The 27,220-nt window shown below is 39.8% G+C and overlaps 1 protein-coding gene across 1 annotated transcript in view; it reads right to left on the bottom strand.

Moving 5' to 3' along the window:
• Nucleotides 1–6,756: 6,756 nt before the first annotated feature.
• Nucleotides 6,757–27,220, bottom strand: part of LOC117243444 (ADP-ribosylation factor-like protein 4C) — a 49,182-nt gene continuing 28,718 nt past the window's right edge. The window contains exons 2-4 of the mRNA XM_033510950.1: nt 12,538–13,422; nt 10,659–10,874; nt 6,757–8,712 (exon numbers count right to left, since the gene is read on the bottom strand). Of these exons, the coding sequence (XP_033366841.1) occupies nt 8,516–8,712; nt 10,659–10,874; nt 12,538–12,748 (624 nt within the window). The 5' untranslated portion in view covers nt 12,749–13,422 and the 3' untranslated portion in view covers nt 6,757–8,515. The remainder of the gene's footprint in view (nt 8,713–10,658; nt 10,875–12,537; nt 13,423–27,220) is intronic.

Here is a 27,220-nt window from a genome sequence, read left to right as displayed (position 1 = left end):
GCTGAGGGCTGATCCGCATGAATAAGTAGCCACGACGACCACGAAGTACGAAGAAAGGCCTGTAGGAGGAAACATTCGACGAAACACGCTCCGTACGACGCACACAGCCGATCGTTATTGACCGGATGAAAGTAATTTCAAGGTTCGAGGAGAGTTACTCCCTCGCTACGGCGAAAATACCACGTAGACGAATGGAAACTTTTCTCTCTTTGGTCGCGAGCAATTGGCCGAGGCTAATGTCGCAGCTTCCTCTTTCGAATTTCTATTTTTGCGCCGCGGACGCCGAGGGACCGAACTTGCTTCGCTTCAAGAACACTTGCGCGAAAACTAGATAATCGAACGTTGGGTTCCTTCGTCGTTGGTTGGGCGAAAACGAAGCTTCCTTGGAATTTTCGAACGACGAATCTTCGAGGATTACGACTTGACAAGTTGTACACCGATATTTGGTATTTGAGCGGCAATTTTTCCGAATTTTCTGTTAGCGTGGTATGGTTAAAATACGTGGAAAGTTATGCGCGTCGCTTACTTCGAGTTATTACGGCGGTGTGTGTCGAACGCGGTTTCTTTGCAGTTTTAATTTGAAGCAGCACTCGTTCGATTTGATCAAAAGTTTAACTCGATTATGTCGGATTTTTTCCCCCGCTGTCGATAGAACTTGCTATAAATTACCTGCATTCACCGTGCGATTTATGATCAAAATTTCGATAATCTCGTTACATCGATGCCATGAATAATAAGAATATTGGTTTCCTCGTATGAATGTAAATTTGGGAAAGACGTCACGAAAGTTTCCGGAGGCATAAATTTAGTATTCCAGAGAAGATCGAAGACATCCTTTATCCCACCTGGACAATTTTCTAATGTGTAAATTATTCTGAATCGGAATTACGAATAAAACAACTGTAACAGTTCCAAAGAATGTTCAAACTCTACGATAATTCTGATAAATGAATTAATTGACAAAAACTGAAATTAATTGAATCACGAGCGAAGTTATCCCAATAACTACATAACTAAAGCGATTACCAAGTTTTCTTGAACCTCTTGAACATCGAGGGACTGAATAAATGAACGACGCACGATTAAAACATAACGGAATTAGCTGATTTATTTGGAAAAATCCTCGCTCACAGTCGGAAAAGATCCATTCAGTCTGACGGGACGAGCTGCGTGTCCCAGAGTACAATCACATTCACCTGGTGCATCTACTGCACGCACACGAGAGAAGAGTGGCGAGTCTACTATATAAATATACGAATATTGAAGCGGCGCGAGGACGAATGACGATATAATAATCGTTCTCGTTACAGTAAAAACACGATCTGCTCCCCTCTTTTGCTTCCTTTTTACATTAACTTTTTTTTCTTCTCTTCTCTTTTCACACGCTTGTTGCTACGATTCTGCGCACGGTTTACCATTTGCAGAATTCCCTTTCTCTCTTTCAGTTTAACTCGATCGTTCGCTATGGTTAGCCGTTACGTGTTTAATTATACATAAATACTGCGATCTATCGTTCGAAGCACGATAATAAAATATCGAATGGTAATAAAACACAACAAGGGGCAAGTATTAGTATACAATAGAATTTGTTGAACGACAGTCGATATAAAAAACAACAATCATACTCGACAGACATTGGTCGATTTCCTCTCTAAGCGTGGAACTGCGTGGTCGTTGGTCGGAAAATCAAGCGTAAATTATTATCAATTCAATTGTTACCGATATGTCGATCAGTCGTTTAAGCACCGCGCTGGCTAAGTGTACTCTAACTAATTACCATGCCCATCGATTATACATTTAACAAAATGAAATATAACTACTCTTATAGATTCCCAATTGTTCAAGATACCTAACTAACGCTAAAACCATCAATCGGATCATTCCGTTTCGCAAATTGTTACTTTCACTTTAACGAATATAATTACTTGTAAATTTTGCATTTAAGAAACATATACGTATATTACATTTTATTTCAAATAATAAGAGATTATTCTCCAATATCGTTTTTAAGGTATAACAAAGACACATTTGGTGTTTCTAGTATTAAATCGTAACCGTTTCAACAAAACTTTCATGTTATACTTATATTACATATAAGATCGTTGCTCAATTTCTCTAACCTTATTTCCATTCTTTCTTCGAGCATTGCTCGGAGCATCGATCATGTGCAAAAACTCAAAGAATTCAAACAACCTCCGCGTACGTCGATAATTCGCTACTTTTAATTCCTACCCCTGAAACCGCTTCACTTCGCGATAATCGCCATCCCCCAACGAAACAACATCGGAATAAACTATTACTATCAACAGAATCGTCGCTTTTATTTATCATAAATTACAGATCAACCCTGTAAAATAACCAGCAAACCCGCCGAGGCCGAGCAGCGATTGTACTTGAACTTTCCGATGCAACGCAAAAGTTTCCACGCTGTAAGGAAATCCTACGAAAACTTACAGCCTGCGGTTGCCTATGTACAATGTTCTTACAAGTAATTAAACGTTTCGTTTCGTATTCATCTTTTTTTTTTTTTGGCGTACGCTACACGTACTCGTTACCGTCCACACTCTCTTGGTTCCTCGAAATGATTCTCCACTCGACTAGCATCGACACTCGTTACACTCGTCTTCTACGATTTTCCATTTCCTTTATGTCCTTTCCGCTTCCTCTTTCTTCCTTCTTCTATTTCCGTTCGTCTCGCCTTTCTACACACACACACATACACACACACACATACACAGAGAGAGAGAGAGAGAGAAAAGCGGAACGTGTGCTCTCGTCGCGACGCCCTTCTAAGTCGTCGAGGACCAGGAGGACACGCTAATTAGAGACCGTGGTAATTAAGTTGTCGGTCGCGGCGATCGGTGCCACCGGAAGTTCGCTGTAAACTGGGTTAAGGCGACACCGCGAGTGCCACGCGAGCGAAGAGGAAAGTCCTGACTGTTATAAGGAACTTGGAACGACGACGATCTTCCAAGTATTCTCGTTTCTTAGTTTTTCGCGAAATTTCCGGACTGCAGGAATTGGATTGGGGGAAACGTGTTGGCAGAGCACGCGGAGGTTTCTCGTAAACTCGATGACTTACGGAGACAGAGCGGAAGTGGCGTAAAGGCTGGCCCAGACTGCACGAGTTGCTCGTCGACAATGCGAGCCTGTTATTTGGTTGATTTCGTATATCCTTTCGTGCTCGTACGCCCGCTCTGATTAACGAAAACTAGCGACCCGATCGAACGAAGGCGCTTGACGTCGCTTCATTAACGCTAGAATCACCGGCGGCTAAATGATAAAACTTGTATGAAATCGAATGAAATTAAAGCGCTGGCAATGGGACAAAGATCACGGCGCGATAAGAGTGCGCAAGCTCTTTTATCCGTACGTTTTGCGAAAAATTAGTCGAATCTGCGAGAAGTTGGCCGTTGTATATGCGCAAGATTGAACAAGGCTTATGGGAGAAATGGCAGAGAAGTCGAAGATGAGTCGTCGCAAAATAGCGGAAGAGAAAGAACCCCAAGAAGATGCAAGGTGGTTCGACATCCATCGATGCATTTTCAACGCATTCCAGCACACGTGAGTTGTAGGAAGCGTATCTAAAGGGGTCGTTAGACGTACCGAGCAACAAAGTGTGAAGAAACTGGTTCCATTCCGTGCAGTTCGTCTTCCTTTCCACGCGAAACAGTTCCATCAAAGTCCTTGACTGTTACAATCCATTAAAAAAATCGTCGTTGCCGTGAAATATTTTCTAACTGCAAGATCCTTTGAAGGCTCTCAACAACGAAGATTTATGCTTCCTTATCTCCCTTACGACGCTGATGCACAACAAAGGTAACACGAACGTTCATATAATTTTATATTGATATGTTCGACGATATCCAACCGACGATTAGGAAACTCGTCGAGTTTTCTAAGGAAAATAATCTACAAGAAAATGGAATCAGGAACAAGTTTCGTCCATTTTACGTGAAATATCACCTTGTGGATATCTGATAACACGCGTCATCGATCGACATCGTTTTTCCTATTTCCTCAAGGACGTGGTTTTCCAGTCTCATGCATCCATGATGCGTCCTCCCGTTCTCTTCAAACGCGTTTTTCTTATTCTTACGTGACTTCTTCAGTGACACGGACTCCGTTGCCATCTTCTTCTTGCCGGCGAGCATCGATGGCAAGATGCAGCACACATTCGCATCATTCTTTATCGCGACAATTTTCGTAAATATTAAAAAATCGCGTGACCAGTATGACTTTTTCGCGTTTTCTGCAACAATAAATCGCGTGGCGCCGTGTCTGGCTGTGACTCATTGCACCTTTATCGATTCTCAACTGCTTCGAAGTGACAACCTGCTTCCCTCGAGTCTCTCTCTCTCGATATTTTCCTCGGAACGAAGAAAATGTCTCCGTGTGTTTCTTTGCGCGGCTGATTTGAGAACTGAAAATTTTCTTTTTCATCAATTTACGTTCTAGTAGTATTTGAAACAGGCGAAGACTCGAGAAGAGCTTTTAACGAAACGTATATATATACAATGATCAACTTCTTCAAACTAACAAATTGATTTTAGAGTAAAATAGGCTTCTTTGATTGTGAATAATGATTAAAGAAACATATATGAAAGATGTATATTCTAATTCGCAACAGGAAACGATTCATCAATCAGAATTTTAGATTCGTGCGAGATAACAATTTGAAACGTTCAATGAAAATTGCAATCGGATTAATCGCGAGTGTTACGGGAAAACAACGACTTAACTAAAGTAAGAAATTATTTGGTTTAAAAATAACATTACTTTGTCTAGGTCGTTTCTAAAACAAAATTAATCGAGCAATTGAGATAATCCATTTTATTCTTTGTTCTAAAAAAATAATAAATAACAAAATTAATAAATCAACTGAGACAATGCCGTATATCAAATCGACACCTTTCATTTTTACTTCAAATAGAATTACCCCGAAGTTTCTTTATAATTGAAGACGATTTCGAATGAAACAGTGATTCTCCAAAATGTTAACAATTTCTCGATAATCGTTCGTGTTTCGAATTTCCCACCAGTGTCCTATTACTCGAACGAGAATCTGCTTAGAAAGAAAACCGTAGCTTTTCTAAGAAATCGCTTATCGCGAATCAGTTCCTCCACTTTGATATCCAATTTATGTAGGAAGGATGTATTCGTTTCCTGATGTCCTTCCTTTTTACTTTTTCCCATCTTGTGGCTCGCTTCCGATTTCACGGCTACTTCCGTCACAGCGGGTCGTTGTTCCGGATAACGCCCTTGTATATCGTTCGCCGCAAACCACGATTTCCGGTCTCGTGTTGCCCTCTGTCTCCCACCTTAATATCGATCCGTGCACCGCAATAAATAACCAGTCAAATTACGTCGTCCGACTTTCGTGTGCTCGATTCCCATTCCTAGCCTCGTCGGTCCGGAAACAAAGCGCTACATTTTGCTAGTGGAGGCTGCGTTCTTTCTTCTTTTTCGATCCTCCTTCCTGCGCTAGTTCGCCAGTAAATACACCACAAGTGCCTGCTTCAACTTCTTGCTTCGATTCGGAACTGTTTTGCATGTTCTCCACGAAAATATTGTCTCCTGGTAAACTTGCTGGAGCTCGTTAAATATGATCGTAATTGTTCGGTAGTGCCGCGATTCCAGAAGAAGCAAGCGCTTCTCGTTGAAGGTAAATGCAAAGTATCGCTGTTGCAGTTTCGCGTAACGAGTCTCCCCACGAGTTAAAACGGTATGTAGACTTCTTTGGCGAGAAGATGAAACTTTACGGAAGAACTGTTTCCCAGGTAAGATAGATGAAAAATGGAAGTTTCATGCGGAGTTTGGAAAAATTGCAAGGAAACGTAGAAGGGACGGCCACGAGAACACCAAACGAAATCAGAACTTTGCGCTCTCCGAGACGCGAAAACCGAATATGTAACTTGTTAGCGGCAAACGTATATATACTTCTAATTGGAGCAGGCAATTCTTCCTCGACGAACCGATACAATATAGTTTCGTACGATATTTTCCATAAATAGGAATCACCGTTGAAAGATATCCAACGTTTGATATTAAACGTGTTGCAACCGTATCATAGACATGAAAGAAACTGTAACAATTGATCTATAATATTCGCGAATGTTCATAATGTCCGAATTGTTGAACAAAAGGAAAATTTCATGATGATATGTTTTCCCACGGAGTATCATCAACGCCATAGAAAATATCGTCTCGCATTGGCGGTGGTCGATAAGAACTGCATATACCGGAAGTCCACATGTCAAAGGGACCGTTAAGAATAAAGTACAGTGGCAAGAAACACGAGCACCCACCGTTTTGAGCTGTAACCATCGCTCAAAATGTTCATACGGAAATCGATCAATTTCCTAATGAATCATTCGTAAAAGCTAACTCTCAAACTTTCATAGTTCTCGCTGTAAACGTTCAACGTATAAACTCGCGGAATACGTAACGTGTAATCGGTCATGATCCAACGGATCGTATTCAGGAATAATCGAGCAGCTTTCTGAAAAATGTAGGTCTGCTTTTGAAATTTTTGTTCGTTTTATAAAAACATGAGAAAAGGAAGAAAGTTGAAACACAGTTAATATTAAATAAAGAGGAAATGGAAAGCTTGCAACGCGATTTATTCGACTCGCCATGTTAATGCTAATGGACTCTCTTTTTTCCAGAAAATCTCTCAATTCCGATTTGAATAAAAGGAAAATACACGCTGAATCATTTATTAGAGTTAGTAGGAGGAGGCGCGATATGTATCGATTTCAATTAAGCTCAAAACGATCGGTTTGCTTTCCTACTCCCCTACAGAGCACGATACAACGAATACAATATTTGATTCACGTGTACATACGTACGATACAGGCTAATTGAACAATAAAGATGAAAGATAAAGGGTTGAGGATGGTTGTTATCACATCGTTTTACAAAAATTCCACTCGTCGGGAAGAAGCAACGATATTCTATTACGTCTGATCGCTTTATCTCTTTTTCTCTCGTTACATGGTATAAAGGTGCAAAAAATTGAAGAGGCACGATCATCGTCTGAATACCTAAGGTCGACGATTCACCTGGAGCTCTACAAACGCGTACTACGACTCGACTAACACGACGAATTCACGACAAAGGATAACTCAAGAGCTCGAGGATCTTCCACGTAGCGAAAGATCATCTAGCAAAATTTTCTTCTACTCGTTGCAATGGCAACTCATCTAGCGTATCCATTGACCAAGTAACAAATCTCCGGTGCTATATCCATTCTGATCGAAAATCGTAGCCAGATGTTCCCTTCCTCCGTCGCGATCGATTTCTTTTAATTAATCCCGATCATTTCGCGAGCTCACAGTCATAGTTATTAATATACAGGTTTTATCTTGGCCTTCTTGAACTGGGCCCACGTCAGCATTATTAATACGATTCGACGTCATCTTTATCAGCAACGAAGTCGTCGATGAAGCCTCGTTATAGCGAAAGTCCTGACCTCTTCTTCCGAGCGAAATATTTCTGCCTTCTCAATTCCATTTTTATCAGCGAAATGTACGGCTTTAAGCGGCTGCCGAGATCGTTATCGATAACAAGCGGAGGCAATCGGCAGGGATCGTTGAAAAGTTTCCCAAGGAACGATGCAAAATTTGGCAAAATAGAGCTTCTGTGTTACGGCGGAGAAGCACTTGTTTCGTTGTCATCACGGACATTCACGATTCACCTAAAATACCGGCGAGTGATTCACCATTGCCTCGAAAATTTCCTACGTCCTCCCGATCTTCTCTTGAAAAAGCGAGAACACGTCTGTGCACCATTTAGGATCGGCAAAAATAGCCGGTGATCGGTGAGTAAAACAACCCCAGTCAGAGCATCCGATCGGAAAAATATTCAGACCGACGTCATCGTCTGTGATAATCTTTTAGCTTTTTACAAGGACCGCTGTCCTCTCTTCGTGTTCTTCTCTAGAGTATGTTGCGTCAGCCACGCAGCTTTAGTGGCAGTTTTCATCGTCTCGTATATCCCTCGTTCGTTAAATACGCATTGTTAAACTAAATCAAAACGAATCAATCGAGAAAGAAATACGTCCAAGTATAGCTCTGACCTCTTTCTTCGTAAGAGGCCGTCCACTTTTCTTGTATCAGAAAAATTAAGCATCTCCATCGAAGAACGTAGAACTACGACCCCGTGTACGATACCACGAGATCTGTTTCGATCTCTGTTGCACGAATCCACCGTTCAGCTTGCACCATTAAGAATACACATCCGGTTGGCCAGCTTCTCGAGAGCAACACTGGTCCGAGAAACAATCGTCGGGAACAAAAAATCGAGGGTGTTCTACGACGAGAACAATTGTCCGCGTGAACGGCAGGTTTGTGTACACGTGCATTCACTCGAGCACCTCGTGGACGTCGTCATTGCAGCATGACGAAGAGGACGAGGAAGAAGACACCGTGGAAGGCGTGGCTGTATCCAAAGGAGAGACTGTCCGCGACTTACAAAATCAGAAGACGCACGTACAGTCCTCCGAGGCCCTGGCCTACCTGGCCCGCTTCCTGTTCAGTTTCGCGAGCTTACGTCGCTTCAATATTAGCTGATATAACGTGTCCAACCCCTCGTGGAGGCCTTCGCCGGTGATCGCGCAGGCTGGCTGCACTCTGATGCACGCACTGCCTGGCATTCCGGCTAGTTCCAGGACGCCCAAGTGCTTTTCCAACTCGCCCACCTCTTTGGCACCTGTGGACATCAGGCGGAACGGTTTGGTCAGTTATTGGGTGTATTGAGAGCAAAGAGCGGTAACAGGATGAGGTGTTTGGTTCAAAAGAGGATTTCCTTCTCTGGTTGCTCAGGATCGTGAAAAATAAATACTTTTTCGTTGATGGTATGTGTTAATGATGAATCGAGGATGAAGGCTGTTTAAGTCTTGTGCGATGGAACTTGCATCTCTGTAGCGTTCCACGATCATCTTTCTTTGTGGTAGTTTAGGATCGCGTAATATCTTAATTTAGACTTTTTTTTTATCAAAAATAAAGAGACACAGTTGTGATCTTGCGATGGAATTCTCGTGATGAAATATATCTTCGGTATCGCAGAATCTTTTCATCTAGAGTTTTAGTCGACGATGAAGGTAGTTTAGATCTTGCGATGGATTTTGGATTTCAGGAACATTTTCTTTTCTCAATAATTCAGGATCATGAGGAATATTTCTTATTGGGAATTTAAAAGGACGAAGATAACTCGAGTCTTGTGGTGGAATTCGAGTTCTTGTTACGGCGACGATTTTCTTCTTTGGTAAGTAGTTCAGGATCATTGGATCTTGTAATTTAGGATTGTAGTTGAAAAAGGATATAGTTCGAGTCTTTTGACTATATTTGGATCTCTGACTGAATTAGTAAAGTCGTAGAGGAATATTTTTAGGATTCTAGAAATTGAATCAAGTTCGATAAAAGACTATATGTGTCTGGTTAATCTAAGAGGACAGATTACATACTCTTTGTTTCTAAACGATTATCCTTGCCGAATCAATGGTCTGTAGACGTTGAACTTCACGAATGGCAAGTGTTATTCAATGATCTACATTCAGTTACATAATAAAAGGCATAAAAGCATAATATATAGAAGTCGAAAACGATAATCTTACGAATGACGCAACTGTCTTCTATCAAATTTTTTTTCAAGACCATTAAAAGCAATGTGTTTGTGAAATCAAGTGCTGCTGCCTCATAGATATACAATCTATAATCTAATCATGCTCCAATATAGATTGCGGTCAAGTGCATTTATAGTCCTCGTAGCGAAGCCATAAGCTTAAACCGATACGCGGCTGTCTTCTCAGCCACTTGTTCATACTCTTAAAGTCTTCGAAAGCAATTTGATCTTGTTTCTGAACACGGAAACCATTTGCTACAGCTAACGTCCAAATGAAGTCTCGCGGATAACGAAACTTTTAATTTAAAATAGAAGAAAAATCTACTTTTCTATAACAGTGTATTAATAATACTGAGCAAGCGTTGGGAATAGAAAATGGTGCTCATTCTTTTTAATTATTATTACACGAAGAAGATATAAAAAACGTCTGCGTTTTCTAATATCTCCTTACAAAGGAATATATCTTAGACGAACAAGAGAACACATCTAAATACTACATATATCATTTTAAGCGATCGAGCAAAGTCCCACGCGAATAATTAAACGCATAACATCAAGCGTAAGATCGTCTTCCTTCGCTTTCTTTTCCTCTTATCTCTACGTTATTACTAAACAAACATTGAAATAAACGAGGGAGACAGAAACCTTGGCATTTTCACTAACACTTGCTTCTAAAAGACAGCTTACAGAATAGACACGAACAGACGTTTAATACTACGTTCTCTCAAGCAATTAAGCAAAGTCTCGGAAATAATTAAACGCTTAGTCCGAGTTTCAATTAAATTTCTTTCGTTTTCCATTCCAATTATATCTCCTGTTATCGTTAGACATATACTGAAATAAACGAACGAGGCACGGAAACGCTTTCCAGTATATCCTTGTAAAAGACGATAGATAGGATAAGCAGGAGAACGCGTTTTTAATACTCTGCGTCACCGTGAGCAGTTTAATTTACAAAAGAGGCCACGGTTCCTCTTACAATCGAGGCGAAACGCCAACTTAGCACATGCATACATGCACGAGTACCGTGTTACCTGGCAGATCCTGCTTGTTGGCCAGGATCAGAATGGGAACACCAGCGTTATCCGGGCTCCTGGCTGTTCTGGTCAGCTCCATTTTTGCCTCCTCGAGCCGTTCCGCGTCGCAAGAGTCAACCACGAAGATAATACCGTCTGTGCACCGGGTATAAGACTTCCATAATGGTCGCAATTTCTCTTGCCCTCCCACGTCCCATACGAGAAAATTCACACCTGCGACAAACCACCATAGCAACCCGTTTTACTTGCCTTCTTCTTTTTCTATAGCATTTTCTTTTTCCTTGAACAAAAGCTCTAAAGGGGATGAAACTGGTGAAACTATCGTTTAGGATGGAAAGATGCGACTACATTGTTGGATTCGGGCTTTTGCATAATAAATTTATGAAAATAAATAATATTAACGAATCGATAAATTACAGCTGGTAGCTTATACATTTTTCGTTTACAATTTTATATCGGAATGGAACAAGTATCGGATTTAATAATAATTAGACCGCGGATGGTTACGCGAATTATTGGCTTTGTGCAGGTAATTTAAAAAGGTGGAAGCTAAGTAGAAATTTGGCTTGCTTTGGATGTTTTACGTATGTCTCGAACAATAATTTCGAACGTAATTCTGCAAATTTTTGCACCTTTGAATTTTACATAAATCTAATACTCTACATTTTATTTTTATAATCTAATATAAAGGATCTAATAACGATAAAATCTAAAAATCTATAGAATCAACCTGTGGAACTTTGGTATTAGATTTCAATTTATCAATGAGTTGTCATTTGCAAAATCTACACTAATTAATACCAAAGAACCATTTATTCCAGAAATTTTTCGTGTTTCTATCACGGAAATGATTGATCTTTTCACGGTTTGCTTTCTAAAGATATTAAAAAGCCTACCAAGGGGAATGTGAAAATTTTCCCTGCACAGCGTTTAACCTTTCTTTGGCCATGGAAAACGCTATGAAAATGCTATGTAAAATAATTGGCAGAACGTGGAAGGTAATATTTTTTATCCTGACGTTATTATCTCGAGTATAGCCCACGGTACGCGCATTTTAGTTGCTTTCACATCCTGTTTTAATTCAAAGAAATGGAACTCGTAGGACGCTTCTCTAATGCTTAGGAAACGATCGTGATTTCTTTTCACTGTGGACTGTACTTTCTCTAAACCAGACACGCCGCCATACGAAGTGCAAAGGGACAAAAGAGGAAGAGGTTCTTTAACGCGATTTCCATCTCTCGGCGCGATCGTTGCTACCAGGTTTCTGGGACAACGAGACCTAGTCGTACGAAGAAACATCGACATCGACATTGACTTATTACGTTGCCACGCACACGGTAACTGTAATAAATGTCCGCGTTCAGCGTTATCCTGACCACGTAATGGTTACGTGTTCAGTTACGATAGTTGCGCGTTCCAACTGTAGACGCTGCATTGGGAAAAATCATCGCCGATTGCAAATCGGTGTTTACCGCGTGACTTGTTTCGGTTTGCTACAAGAAGATGTCGAAAGTAACTCTAGAAAATTTTAAAGAATATCATCGCTAGTAACGTGATCGCTTTTCCGCGTTTCTCAATTTATGGCCTACGATCGACACGACTTTCGAATGGCTCGCGCGATGTGACAATTCCAGCCAATAAAAATTCGCCTACTCTATCTTCAAGATTAGTACGATAAGAAGTACGCAGTGGATTTTCATTAAAAAATTTCCAACCAATTTCTACAGCTGAAAATTAACCAAAAAGATAACCCGCGAATTGGTGTATGCAGCGTTGAAAAGCGCAAGCTAAAACCGCGGTAAACACTCGTGCCTCAACGTTGATCGTTGTCGCAAGTATAGTATACTAAGAAACGCTAAGAATGATTCGACTTTACCTTTCGCTTTTCCGATGCCACCACGGATTCTCTCGCAATTGAAGCCAATGGTGGGCACGGTGTTTAGGTACTGGTCGAACTTGAGTCGATACAACGCGGTGGTTTTCCCAGCACTGTCGAGACCGAGCATGGCCACGTGGAGCGGCGTTCCCGTGGGAAGTGCCTCGAGGAAGCCGCCGCTCGTGCCGCTCCTGCCCATGCCGGCACCCATTCCTCTCCTTCACCGGCTTCCTCCTAACTCGACCACCGTTTCCTCCCCTCTAACCCTCCTTCTTCGCCTTCTTCCCTTTTCTTTTATCTATCATTTAGATTTCTCCGTCTTTTTCCTTCAAAATCAATCCTCGATATCCGATCGGTCTCCTCTCGCACCTCTGCCGCTCTATTCTATCCACCACTTTCTCTTCCTTCGATATCTCGGATCAATAATCCTCCGTCCTTCGTCTCAACGACCGCGTTCTTCCTCTTGAAAATTCTCTTCTTCTACTTCATGCTGGATCAAACTGACACTCAGGAGGACCACCAGTGTTCCCTTGTCCGGCAACTGCTTTTTCTTCCCCCGAATTTCTCTCTCTCCCTTTCTCCCTTGTGCACGATCCACCGCGTCGCTGCACCGCCTTTATTCCATGCTAGCTCGGTAATCTGGCCGTCTAGTTTCCAGCCTTTCGTTTTATCTCTCTTGAACCAACCCGGTTCTTCTCGTTCCTGCCTTCTTCGTCCCTTATATCCTTCGCGTGGATGATGCTGGTTTGACTCGCGTCTCTGGGCCAACGTGGACGATCGGGGAGAGAAAGAGAAAGACAGAGAGAGGGAGGCTCTCCTCCGCTTTCGATGCTCGTCCCCGCCGTAAAAGGACTCGCTTCGAGGCCACGATCACTACCGCACCGGCTGAAAATGAAAGGAGAAACGTGTTAGCGATGCCTGCTGGCTACATCGGCCGCGCTTTTCACATCTCGTCTTTTTGCCCGTTTTTTCTTTTTTTTCTTTTTCTTGCCTTTTTTCATTGCCCTGTCTCGATAGATCTCGAGTATGCCCCGGGTATTTTGCTCGACTACGGAGATACAGGAATTTTAACAGCGGAATCATCGTCGATTAGACGGTACTCCTGTTTGTACGGTGGAACCTCGATAATTTTTGGAAGCTCGAGAACCTCCGCACGTATCGAGATTTCGTTCGTTTTCTTCGGATCCGCTGTGAAAACCCACTATAAATCGAGATGCCAGCCCGCTTTGTCTCGATTTATTCGTCACGCGCTTAAGCGCGTCGCTTTACAAGCAGCTCGATCTCTGCACGCTCCAGCTTATCTCCATAGGGAAACTTAACACTAATCTTATCAGGCTCGGTCGAATGACCGGTTTTCAAATTTCATTTAAAATTGTACAGTCATTGAGGCTTCTTTCGTCCGTCTAATTTTACGCAAATTATTCTATTAACAAAAGTCGAGAAATTGATTAATCAGATGATATGAGAATTTACGTGGAACTGATATCAAAGTGACGTCGAATCGATACGATTAAACAAATTTAACACGAGCAGAAGACATTTATGTTCGTAATTCATATAGTCCAAGTCCAATTTCTCAAATAAATAAATATATACACATACGTGCAATTAAAAGACGATGGGATCTATGCAAATTCTGCAAGCCTTCGATTTTCCAACCTAATCTGTTTCTTGCTGCGGAAACATCGATGCAATAAAGAGAATAAAATTCCCGGAAGAAGACACGAGCAGAGCGTGACAAACCCATTCTTCTCGATCTCTCGATTTGCGACAAGCCTGATTAGGTTCGCGAATATAAGTTTCTCGAAGGCAGAAGATAAATCCACGAAGCTTCACGAACGATCAAATACAGAATCGTGTTCGAAATATCGCAATTAATAGAAATAAATTCCACAATCGATTAAAAGGACAATCTCGATAACATGGGGTCGACCGCGTTTCAACGTTGCTTATCGTGATTTCTGCCTGTGGTCGTCGGCTTTGCGCGCTAATTTTTCTTTTCCACGCTAATCGCACCGTGTCAAATTGCCGTAAGCATGGAACGAGGGTTAACGAGCGAGAGACGAAGAAGGATCGAGACACGATTCGCGCTATTCCTCGCAACGATCGATCAAATTGTTAAATGATTGGCATAATTGCGGAGTATAGCACGGACTAACTACGCCAGATAAGAGTCAATTAATAGCGCGATTTAAGAAGGGCGCCGTTCACTGGCAGTACGCTGTTGGCAAAAGAAAAAGAAAGAAGAAAAAAGAAAAAAGGATGGCGAGAACGCGACTAACCTTGGCAATAAGGAATACAAATCTAACCACTCGACATGCAAATCCGCCGGCTGAATATTCCAGTTCCACGAGGCGTGATTAATCTCCTTCCACCAGGCGGCAAACTTTATGGATAACACTACGGTTACGGTTGCAGGCTATGGAGAATTCTGGGGCCAAGCCATTAAACGTGTAATGTGCATATTGCGCGCCTTGTGACACACAGCAGAAATTTCGCCATGGCGGCGCGACGCTCTAAAACCCGAAGACGCGCCTTCTCGATGCTTGCAAAGTGTCGGCTAACCGTTCTAAACTTTATTTAGCTTAGCCCTTAACTGGTTAGCTGTTGCTGCCTCAAAGAAAAGCGTGTATTTAGAATGTGTGGTGAAAAGTAAGCGACGACGAGTATACTCGTCAAATGCATAGTGTATTGTAATATAGAATTAAGTTGTAACGAGACGACTGTTTTCTATTTTTTCATTTTATTATCGCAAGTTACTGCAATTAGTAAATTGCAATTCGAACGAAGCGACGAGTATACTCGACGTAAGACAGAATATTGCCATTTCTTCGTGACGAGTATACTCGTCAAACGCATAGTATGCGCGGCTGTTGCAATATAGAATTAAGTCGTAATGAAACGACTGTTTTGTTCTTTCATTTTATTACCATTTCTTCATGACGAGTATACTCGTCAGAAACAGCTAACTGGTTAAACCTAACGATCGGCTTCTTCCGATTCCGTGTCCGAAGATCGAATTAACCGCTTAAAGAGGACCGTAAAATAAGAATGGAAGAAAATCAGCGCTTCGATCAGAAGCAGAAAAATCCGCGGGAAAATTCGATATGTGCTTGTATCAATAGATGTTAATAATACGTGTTGATGTAATAACCGTGTGTAATAATATGAGCAGAAAGGAAAGGAACGTAATGTCTCGCCTAAGGACTGCGCGCACCAAAATAACCCACGAATAATTACCTGGCTAATTAAAAGAGCATAGCAGCCTTACTGTAATATATGCCGTAACCAGCAATTAACGTCCACATACTCTGCGAATGTAGATATAGAGAAATAGACGAACACAGAGACACGGAATAGAACCTGATACAGCCCTAACATCGCGAAACTACATATCGAACGCATTAAGCTTCCTCAAAGAAATAAATGTGTACACTAAAATCTAATTGGTCTGAGTCCTAATATCGTCGCTAATGGTCCTGTATTTGATACGAAGGTTAAACGCGTAATAAAAAGAAAAAGAACGTGGGGATCCAGTTATTTCAAGTTACCGCTCTTAATATAGAAAACGGTGTTGCTAATTGAGAAATGGATGGCAATACCTGCAGAAATATATTTGAAAATATTACCTTTGGAAATACATATATGTGTTACAAAATAATTGTATAATTCTAAATTATACAGATTATAAGCGAAGAGTGTTTCTTTCTTTTTAAATAGTAGAAGTATAAATTTAGGATGATACAAAATTTGGAAATATTAGGTTTGAAAAATACGCGTATGTATATTTCATTGAAGGGTATTTCTTTTTTTTATGATAGAGGTGTAAGTCTTTAACGATGCTTGCTTACGCAATTCCGAAAAGCCTTCATTTCCTATGGGCAAAATAATTTTCTCGGAGAAGAACTCTAGCGCTGTACAAAGTTCTTTTTGCCATGCAATGTTTGCTAGCAGATGCGAAGATGCATTAGCCACGCGTTAAATTTCTTCCACAAATTTTCGTGGTTTGATGCTTCAGTGCACATAACATTACCTATTATCCGTCGTTTTAATAGCATTCCTTTTTTTTAAACAGTAGAAGATAAAATTTTGCATAACATAAATCAACAATTATTTCCATTATGAAAGGAAACGAAGAACGAATGTGAAGTTTGAAAATGCACGTTAATCGTGGCAAAAAGCATTTCTCTTGTTTTTTTCTCAAATACTTTTCACAATTTAGCTCAGTAAAGACTATTAGCTTTTTACGTTTTTCCTTTCAGTTGAAGGAATTTATTACCGAAAAAAGACGAAACGTTTCATTTAACGATTAAATCTTCCTTAACTTTTTCCAACAACCTAGTAGCTTCGCTGTGAGGCGCAATTTCCCGCCAAAAATTGCAACACACCACGCTGCTCATAGTCTCGTGCGGGAGAACTCGTCCCTTTATCGAGCCAGGCGACTGTAACCTCGTTAAATTCTTTTTGGCCGAAGCAGAAACAGGGGAAACGAGACGGCGAGGCAACTTAGAGTTTTAATTCTCGTCGGACGCCGGTTATTGCACGCTTTATTCCGCTTAAAAATAGCCTGTGCTGCTCGGCTGTTTAAGCAGCAGATAAAACGAGAACATCATCGCTAGCCTCCGTGATTCCATGGTGGGCGAACATGGAGAACAGGCTCGTGCCGTGATCCTCCCTTTTGATTGTTTCTATTACCGTAATTTACGATTACCATTATTCTCGGCACCGTTTCGTCGACGCTGCGCTCCGCTCTGGATCGACTCGATACAACGTCGAAACAGCGTCGTTCACGATTTATCGGAACACCCTGTGTATCAAGTTCTTCACGCTCGTTGGAAATTTAATATGAAACTCGCTGCGACATACGTATAATATAATAATGCTATTATAAGTGTTAGGATTACTCTCCATTGGTTATAGAGAGGAGATAAGCTTGGAAAATTGTCGGAAAATTATTGAAAGAATCACTGGCAAGAATTGTTAAGATACAATTAGGAAGGTAATTATTAGAAATTATTGAAAGAAGATCTTGAACTGTGAGCAATCTACGTATTCAATGTTGTAATAAAAATCTCATCGATGGTATATGTAACAAAATTAATAATATCAGAGTCTTCCTTAGATCAACGCTTAATTTTGTCACTCGTTTTATCGATTCTTTTCTTGCTACATATTCGTTGGTTCCGCAAGATGAGTCCTTTTACATTACCCGTCTGAGTTTTCTCCTTGATGCAATTCAAATTTCTCAATGGTGTCTAGATGAGAGAATTATATCGTAGACATTTTATTATCGTAGAATAATTTATTGCTGTTCTATAAAACCGTACTATTTCTGTTACAACTTGCCCATAAAATATTTATCACATTACATTTACGTATTTTCTCTTCGGTTTTATTCGCAATGTTGTAGAATTAAATAAAAATGCAAGATTCAAACAAGAGGAAGACCTAGGACATCCTCTACGTATAATTAACAATACTCCCATAGATATTTAATAATCTTCAAAGAATTAATTTTTCTATTAGATAGGTTGAAACTTGCTCGACAAATCGCAATTATATTCGATCGTTGAAAACGGAGAAATAATAAGCTATACGTGAATCGCTGCTCGTTCTGTCAGTCTCTTCCGGTCTATTGTTCCGGTCTTCCGGTGCCTAGTATGGCTTTTTTTCGTCAAGTTAGGTGAATCCTTTATTCTTATTTCCGTCACGATCGAATCCACGGCTCGACTTCCGTGTTCACCACGATTCGATCGTTCGATTTCCGTGCATATACGCGCGAACAATAGAACCGTCGACTGCAGGCGAATAAAAATATTTGTCGATAGCTGATCCCGCCTTATAATAGGCGCGATCATCGAGAACGTTCTATGAATCATTTTCCACTTCTCTTTCCTTTTCCTCCATTTCTCCTCCCCTTTCGTTCATCCTAGCGATTATTATTGTTTCCCAGATTCGCCATTTTCTCTAATCACGCGACTGGTCACTTTTGTTCTCGCCCCTTTTTAACGAATCCGCTGCAATCACCATCTCCTTCCTCGGTTATTTACCTATTTAATTGTACGCGAGTCCGAGACGTGTAATTTTGCAGCTGAGTACACGCTTCCTATAATAACAGCCGAGAGATCGTTCCGATAAAAAGCGCGAGTTTATGCGAGGATGATCCTCGTAAATCGTTGAGAAGAGTATAGTGTGCGCGATTGAATGAAATGATTTCCTGTGACATAAATAGTTGCTACCGAATATATGCTAATTTCATTTTAAACAGCGCCGTATAACTCGGATATTTTTCATTTTTAGAAAGGCTTCTCCTATGAATTGTTTCCTTGAGATATTCCAATTTCTTCTATTTTCTTTTTTTTTTTAAGTATAGGACGATTTTCGTTTGATTATTTATTGTGTATTTTTAAAACAAGAAATGATTTTCACGTTATTTATCGATAGAACAAAGTCGGCAGAATAAAAATTCGCTGTTTAAATTGATCTCGATTGCAGACCTAGAAATATTTAATATAAATATATATATTATATATATATTAATATTAATATAAATATAATATATTTAATATAAATATTATTTCAATATTTTTTTTTTTTTTTTTTTCGATCTCTGGCGAATCAAAGCTACGAGTTGTTCTTTTCTGCTTCTTGTTTCCTTTTTCAAGTGGCACGAAAGACGTAAACGACGCTCGTATCAGTCGATACTCTCACCAGCGGCTGTAAAATTCTGCGCGTGGTCAAGTCCAGGCTAGACGAAACTCGTAATCCGAACGTGCTGAAGTGAATTTAAGGCTTCTCGGTAAGAGGTGAGGCCTTAAAGAACACGAGTCACAGATAACTAAGCCAGTAAACCGCAAGGCAAACACTTGATACTCGTTTTGTCTGTTTGCTTGTAACTTCGATCGTCTTTGCTTCGTTTTCAACCTGAACTATCGTTTCGCGTTAGCACACTTGGCTAACAACTGGTGTTTCTACCGAATTACGCAACAACCATCGTCTACCGTTTGCATATTCGTCCCGTCGAGAGAGAAAAGAAATTATTTGCAAAAATATCTTATACTTTGAAAGTCGATACTTACGCCCATCGTAATTGTGTTATAAGTAGGAAAATTTGGAGAAATTATGCAGATTGCGCGACAGGCACAAAGAGGAGAACGTAAAACGCGTATTATTGTTAGAATTTCCTTTGTACGGGACAGTTAAGGACCTGAGGAAAAAGAAGCAGCGGAGGAATCGCTGATAAGGAGAATTGAAAACGAAGCACGAAAATTATTCTACCATATAATTAGAATGCATATGCAAGAGGCAATGAAGCTAAGTTACGGTCATTTCGCAGGAACAAATAAAACGAACTCGGAGATTCAAGATCTCATTACACGCGTCTCCTCCTAAACACTCGAATAGTACAGCAAATAGGCGTAGCAGTAAGTGTAGTAATACAGGCTGATAAAGCTAGATATAAGAGCATTAGGTAAAATTAAATATAAATAAAAGTTAATTAAGGCACAAATGTATATGTTTCCTTCTAAAACCGAGTCGGATAGTTTTAGAACATAAATGAGCAAATAGAAGGAGGGGAGAAACAAATGTAAAGCGTTCGACTTTCCAGCGTACGTGTAAGTGGCAAATCGTGATGGAAGATACCCTGAATTATGCGGTAAAGAGTACACACAAATATTAGAATTTCTTTAAATTTCATCAAATCGTAGAATGCAAATGGAAGAAACAACAACGAGGAAAGATACCAGGCGAATGCCAGGATTTCTTTTTCACAGCCAAGATGTTTAGAAATAAAATTCACTAACTCGTAAATTGGTCGAAAAAAAGGAAAAATGAAAAGGGGAATATACGAGACGTTAGTCCTTCGCGAGTTTAATATATCTTAAAACGTACACTATACAAAAATACCAAATTTCTTAGCACGTGTCTTCATCGTGCAAAGATGAATCGGTAAAAAGTTTTTATTGCGTGCAGCGTCTAATAGCGTCGTGTTATACGAAAGAGGATTCGGTAGCAAAAGAGCAAGTTCAAAAAATAAAAAAAAGAAAAGAGACGGGTGAAAAAGGAAAGAATAATAGAGGCGTAAAAGGAAGGCGACGAGTGCTAACGAGTTTCGCGTCGATGGAGAGGAACACTCTGTTTTCGAAAAGGAAAAAATATGAAAGGACGTAGAGAACGTGTGTTCAAAAATGTTCCTGCTGGCAGGTGCGGCCGACTGGTCCAGAAAAAAGGAGATAAAAGTGGGCCGGGATGCAAGCCAATGCAGATGCACATGCACCAGATGCAGTTTACAGATATTGCTGCCAATACTTTTGCTCGCGTTTTTTTCTTTTTTTCATCTGTATTTCCCCTGTTTAGCTTTCCAGCTTTCCATCGAATAAAACATTCATTTATCGACACCATAGTGGCGATTAACTTTCTCTCGCTGTTCGGCTCGTACGTTTCAGAAGGTTTATCGCGCACGGTTAAAATAACAAGGAATACGACGAGTACACAAAAGTACCAAAAATCGCTATGTGTCTCGAGGAATATAAAAATCTAAAGAAATGGCGGTAAGAATTTCGTTAGGAGTTAGAAAATTCTTTTGTCGAATATTTATATATTGGAGGCAACGAAAATTATCATTGATATCTGCTGCGTCAATTTCCAATCAAACGTTAGGAGAACGTTCAATAGAAAAACTGAGAAAGCGATTCCAATTTTTCGTGTATAACGCGCGACAGCGATCAGAGTTTCACGATAAAAATATATTTTAAAAATCTTGACAAAATTAAGGGACGAAAGAGTGGAATATATTTTGTGGTATTAGTGAGGGGGCGAAATATTGGAACAGGGGGAGGAACGGCAAAAAGATGTACAATGAGAATAACGAAAATACGAGATTAAAAATTCCTGTAAAAATTCATGGAACGGAATTTACGATAGAAGTGCCGGTTGTAATCCCGATGGAATAACTCTTTACAACTCGCTGTACGATTTTTAGGAACACGATTATTAATTTATCGAAACTACTACGGTTTTAAGTTTTATAGGTTCGACAATGAAACTCGAAGCATTAAACGTTTCCATTTTTATATCCTGAAAATGCTTTTTCTATAAAAAGGGCTCAATTTTATCACAGGATTCTAGTTCCGTTAAATTTAGTCGAAAATCCTGGAATGTTGGAACATAGATCGATGATCGTAATTAAAAAGAGAAAATTTCCATCGCTACATATTCTAGTTATTTTCTATATTATACATTCTCTTTCGTGCGAATATTTTCTGAAAAATGTACTTTCCCTAGTTCTGAAACCATGTGATAGTATCTCTAGATAATTACAACGCGAATTAATGAATTTCCCAATTTTGACTGTTTGTCTTCGACATCGATCGTTACACGGATCAAACGGCAAATCCATTAAATTTGTTAAATGTTTCCTTATTTCACAAAAGAAGAAACTCAAATCGCATAGTGAAAATCGCTAAAACCGCATAATCAGCGAAATCTGTTCTCCCAATTAAGCAGATCGCGATGCAAAGTGGTATTTAATTTCTACGTCCTGGCGTAATTAAATTGAATGCTACTTAATGGTATTTAATTTCTATTTCCTAACACCACAAGCGACATAAATTCCCGAATAATATATCGTGGTGTGCATTAAACGTATGATCGAGCCATGAATAATTCACGCGGTTCGCGAGCATAAATTTCCGCGAGTTGCACGATTCCAAAAACGATCGTCGGGGTTTGCCGAAAATTCCAGTGTCGAGCCTTCCAATTTGTATTCATCGTGTACAGACAGACGTAGCTCGGCCGAAACTTTGATCCTCAATTATGAGCAACGTCGTTAACGAACGTTCAATATAATTACAAGGCAACGCTCCGGGAAAAGCTGTACACGGGGTTCAATGTAACATTAACGAGACGCCGTGCTCTCTTTTTCTCTTTCAGCGAAACGTTTACACGTGTAAACAGCGACGATTCAAAAGAGGGGTTGAAAGAGCACAAACACACCCTTGGCGAACCGCCACTAATTTCCAGTCGCCCCCTACTTTCTCTTCCTTTTTCTCTCCTTCCTCCTCTCGCCTATTTCCTTTTTCCATCTTTTGTTCCTTCCTTTTTTTTTTGTTTGCACCTTTCCTTCCTCTACTCTAGGGTTTCATAGCTTGAATCTCGAGCACGCAGGAAAACACGGCCTGAAAGCGCGATAGATCGACGCGATTCTTTCGATTCCTGAAGAGAGATACGACTCGACACGCGCGTTATTTTGCAATCGTGTATTTTTATCTCGGCGTTTGAAGGGAAACACATAGAGAGAGAGAGAGAGAGAGAGAGAGATGTTTCAGAAAACGAGAACGTTGTGATTCTTTCCTCTTTTTCTTTTCTTTTTCTAAAAACAGCGGAGGTTCGTTTATAATTACTGGTGTTTCCTTTGATTTTTTTTCTTCATACTTTTGAGAAATTGAAATCTTGTCGATTCTTTGTTTAATTATTATTATTAGATTTAGGGGCTTCTGATTTCTTTGCTTCGACAATGATTGTCAGAAACACGTGGGTATTTTTTTACCAAATTGATATTAACAAAATTGATGTTTACCAAATGAGGTCGCTTCCATTAGTTGCTAAAGCGTTTTAATTATAATTGTTTAGGTGTATTGTGCAGTATATTGCAAGTTGATAGTTGTACCGTAGAAAATCTTTCGAAATGAACGAATACGACGTGCTAATGACACGTTTGAAACCCCCGGAGAATCACAGATACGTCATCTGATCATCGTGAAAGTTTAAAATGCGAAATAAGTTTTGTTAATATTAAGACTATCTCCTGTTTGCCCAGAAATGAAAACATTCGTATTTTAAACCACCCTGTATATAAAAATATATAGAAAATCCAGAGCAAAGTATACATCATATTGGAAGAAATAAATTTCTATTTAAATTTAATTTGTTTAATTACGACCATAAAGATACAAATTTACGCAAACGCGCAATTTATATCTAATTGCTAGCGACGTTGCTTTCAAGTAAAAAAAAATACATGTCATAATATACATGTCTATATAGCGGATGAAATAAATTTTTATAATCTCAATTTGTTCAACCAGTTAGCTGTTTCTAACGAGTATACTCGTCATGAAGAAATGGCACTGCTTTGTGTTACGACGAGTATACTCGTCACGCGTAGAAAGTAATTACAATTTGTTGTTCGAATCGCAATTTACTAATTGCAGCAAACTGCAGTAACAGAATTAAAAAATAAAACAGTCATCTCGTTACAACTTAATTCTATATTACAACAGCTACACGTGCTCCGTCTTTGACGAGTATACTCGTCGCCGTTTACTTTTTGCGACACATTTTAAGTAGGCAACAGCTAACTGACTAATTACGATCATAAATTTATATCTAACTACATACTTAAGGAATGCTGATTTCAAGTACAACTATTCAAGTACAAAATACACCTTACACAATGTCTATGTAGCAGACGAAATAAATTTCTATGCAGATTCGATTTGTTTGTGCGCACAGAAATATGAATTTACAGGAATATGCAAATTACGTTCGATTATAAAGGTTATCGGTTTCAAGTACAGGGTTAAGGGATCGAAACTAAAACGAGCGTCGCAGATAGAAGCTGAACGATGACCCAGAACACCAGATTTCTCTGGCGCTCTGTATATATTTCCCCTCGTCTCTCCCGGTTTAAATTTGATTTACCTACTTTTGCACGTGCATGCTAACCTGTATACCTGTCTTCTTGGCCCGCCAGTGCATTCGAGGTCACATAAATTATCGTCCGTAACACGTACACCTCCTGAATATTTATAGAAAACATCACGCGTTCCCATAGCCTGCACGATCTTGCATAATCGTTAAATAACATTCATCGTCGTAACCGTCGTGTCACGTGAAAACGAAAAACGACGCGTGTTCAACTATAGAAACAATCGTCGATTTCATGTTTAATCTGGTTCAATTTCGCGCCGGTAAATATCTCGCCGAGAGACTATCACTCGCTCGAGTTGTATTTTTATGTCTCTGTGAAATTATCGCGCGACAGAAAATTGGGCCAGATATATAAATTGCAGGGGAAAACAACCACGTATCACCTCATCGAATTTTTATGCGTTTTAAAATTATAACACGCGGGGAAATTGGAGCAGATATGAATTTTAGAGGATACGATTGTTTATCGTGCTTCTGCTATACGAGGGAGAGCGACGAAAAATTATCGTTTCAAATGTTGCACGAATGTCACGAAAGCTCGTGGAATTTTTACGCTTTTCAAATTATGACCCCTAGAGAAATTCGAGTAGAATGTAAATTTTATGTTATAGATAATTTTCTTTTACAGGTAGTGGGAGAAAGTTTGATCTTTTTATCGCTTTTCTGGGATACGAAGAAGACGTGTAAGTTTCAGCAAAGTTAAGGCGCTTTAGCTACTCTCCTTGAATGTCAGAAAAATCTGTGGTACGTCGATTCGTCGAATTTTGATATATTCAAGTTATGATACTTCGATCATAGATCGAGAAAGATATAAATTTCAGATCGATGATCCTTCGCGAAATTAGTATCTTGGGTATTACTCAAATTCCACGAATACACGACATAAATCAAGGGATCGCGAAGTCATTGTTTTTCTGTGAAATTACCTCGTTCCAAAGAATTACAGCAGAGATAATCTCAGAAGATAAGATTACCATAATTTTCGGATATAATAGAGATCGACGAATCTTCGCAAAGATTTTAGATATTTCGAGTATAGTCAAATTCGTACGTTTTTAAAATTATGATTCACGAAAAAAAAAAAAAAAAAAGAGAAAGAGAGGAAGTTTTTCGTAAAATTAACATCTTGAATAATCCTCAAATTCCACGAACGATGTACATCGTTAGGAAACGAGTAATAATTCCAGCAGAATGGGGAAACCATTAAGGAAAATGGAGAGCGTTATTCAATCGCGATAGCCGAGTGAACAGGATCGATAACAGGATCGTGCATTCCAAATCTTTCGGCATTTATGGACGTGGCAAACGGTAAATGGAAATGTCGAGATTCTATTTATGGTGAAGTTTATGGTAAATAAATTCGATCGGCGTTACGCGAAACGCCGATCACCGATCCGACTAAACGTACCGCGAGTTTTAAGGCGATCACTCTGCGGATAAAATGATTGCACGTGATAGCGCGAAGTGACAATTATACTTGCAATTTTCCTTTTTCCATTATACGGAACGACATCATACGTCGTGACAACTAATTGTGTGATTTGTTCGATGCCGTAAATCAGGTGCGATAGAGATCGTGAAAACGATGGAATTTTCATTTTTCCTCTCTTCGAGAATTTTTTCAACGTCTCGTCTCTTTTCTTCCTACTCTGTTTCCTTGAAAATGAAGCCCTAGACGAACAAATTTTACTCCATATTTGTTGCCTACTTTCTCCTCTACGATAACATCCTATTGATCGTTTACTCGTATCCAATCGATAACTATCCATGTTCAAGTATACTTGATAAACTTTCGAGCTCGATTTTCTCGGAAGCTAAGCAAGAAAATGAAACAATTTTGTTCTACGTCATTTTCTCATCTTCTCATAAGGAGTCGCACCGTGCACGCTTTTACGTGTTATTCGGTCGTATATAAACTTGACCAATATGATGACAATAGCCGAGTCCCGTAACAGCGTTAATGAAGTTTCAAAAAGATTCACGTAACACGCATAATACGTTCGTTAAAGATTAGAAGGAAAAAGCTGTAAAAATCGTAGGAACCTCGCGAGTTAGGTCGACAGGAATAATTTTCTTAGAAGGTGTCACGGATACGAATCGTGGCATTATCGCGCTAGAGACGAACGAAAACGCGGCCGGAGGTTCTTATTTCGGCGGCACGAAATGCCGCTCGAATCGTTCGCGTGCCGTGACGTTACGTGAGCCCGAGAATCGGTCTGTAATTTGCAGCAAAGGCGAGGTAATTAAGATTTGCTGCTCGATCGTTTCAGTGATTCGCGTGGAACGCCTTGGATACCGATGTACGCAGACGTACAAGAAGAACTCCATAACATAGGAATTTCACCTAACGATATTGTTTATTGGTACGTCTAAAATGGAAATCGTAGCTTAAGTTTATGACCTTTTTCATTAACTTGTCATTAACAGCGATATGTCGGATAAATTAAGTATTCTGAAATGGTTGCCCGACTTGATCTACACGCTTGGAAAATTCTTGGCAACGAAGGGAGCTTTCGTTGTTTCATGGGCCTCGGGCTACAGTTACATGTTAAACGTGTTTATTTCCAACTTTTTGTGACCTACATAACGAGAGAAAATGGAACGCGAAGATTGGAGGAAGGGATATCTTAAGTCACATTCTCTGTCCTTTATGAGACAATAGTTTCCAAATTGACTATGTCGTTATCAAAACTGCTCTCTCACTTGACTTTGAAGCTAAACGTGTATTTTATTTATTATGATATTGCTGGTCGTAACATTGAACTATTGGAAAACATAAAAATGTTAAGAATATTAACCACAAACATACCGAGACACCTTCATGTTTGGTATATTTATACAGAGTGGTTGGTAACTGGTGATACAAACGGAAAGGGGGTGATTCTACGCGAAAAAAGAAGTCGAAAATATAGAATAAAAATTTTTCGTTTGGGGCTTTGTTTTCGAGAAAATCGACTTTGAATTTTCGCTT

The sequence above is a fragment of the Bombus vosnesenskii genome, unplaced genomic scaffold, assembly GCF_011952255.1.
Source record: "Bombus vosnesenskii isolate JDL3184/JDL3185 unplaced genomic scaffold, Bvos_JDL3184-5_v1.1 scf7180000013265, whole genome shotgun sequence".
Classification (NCBI taxonomy): Eukaryota; Metazoa; Arthropoda; class Insecta; order Hymenoptera; family Apidae; genus Bombus; species Bombus vosnesenskii.
This window is presented reverse-complemented; position numbering and strand designations above follow the sequence as displayed.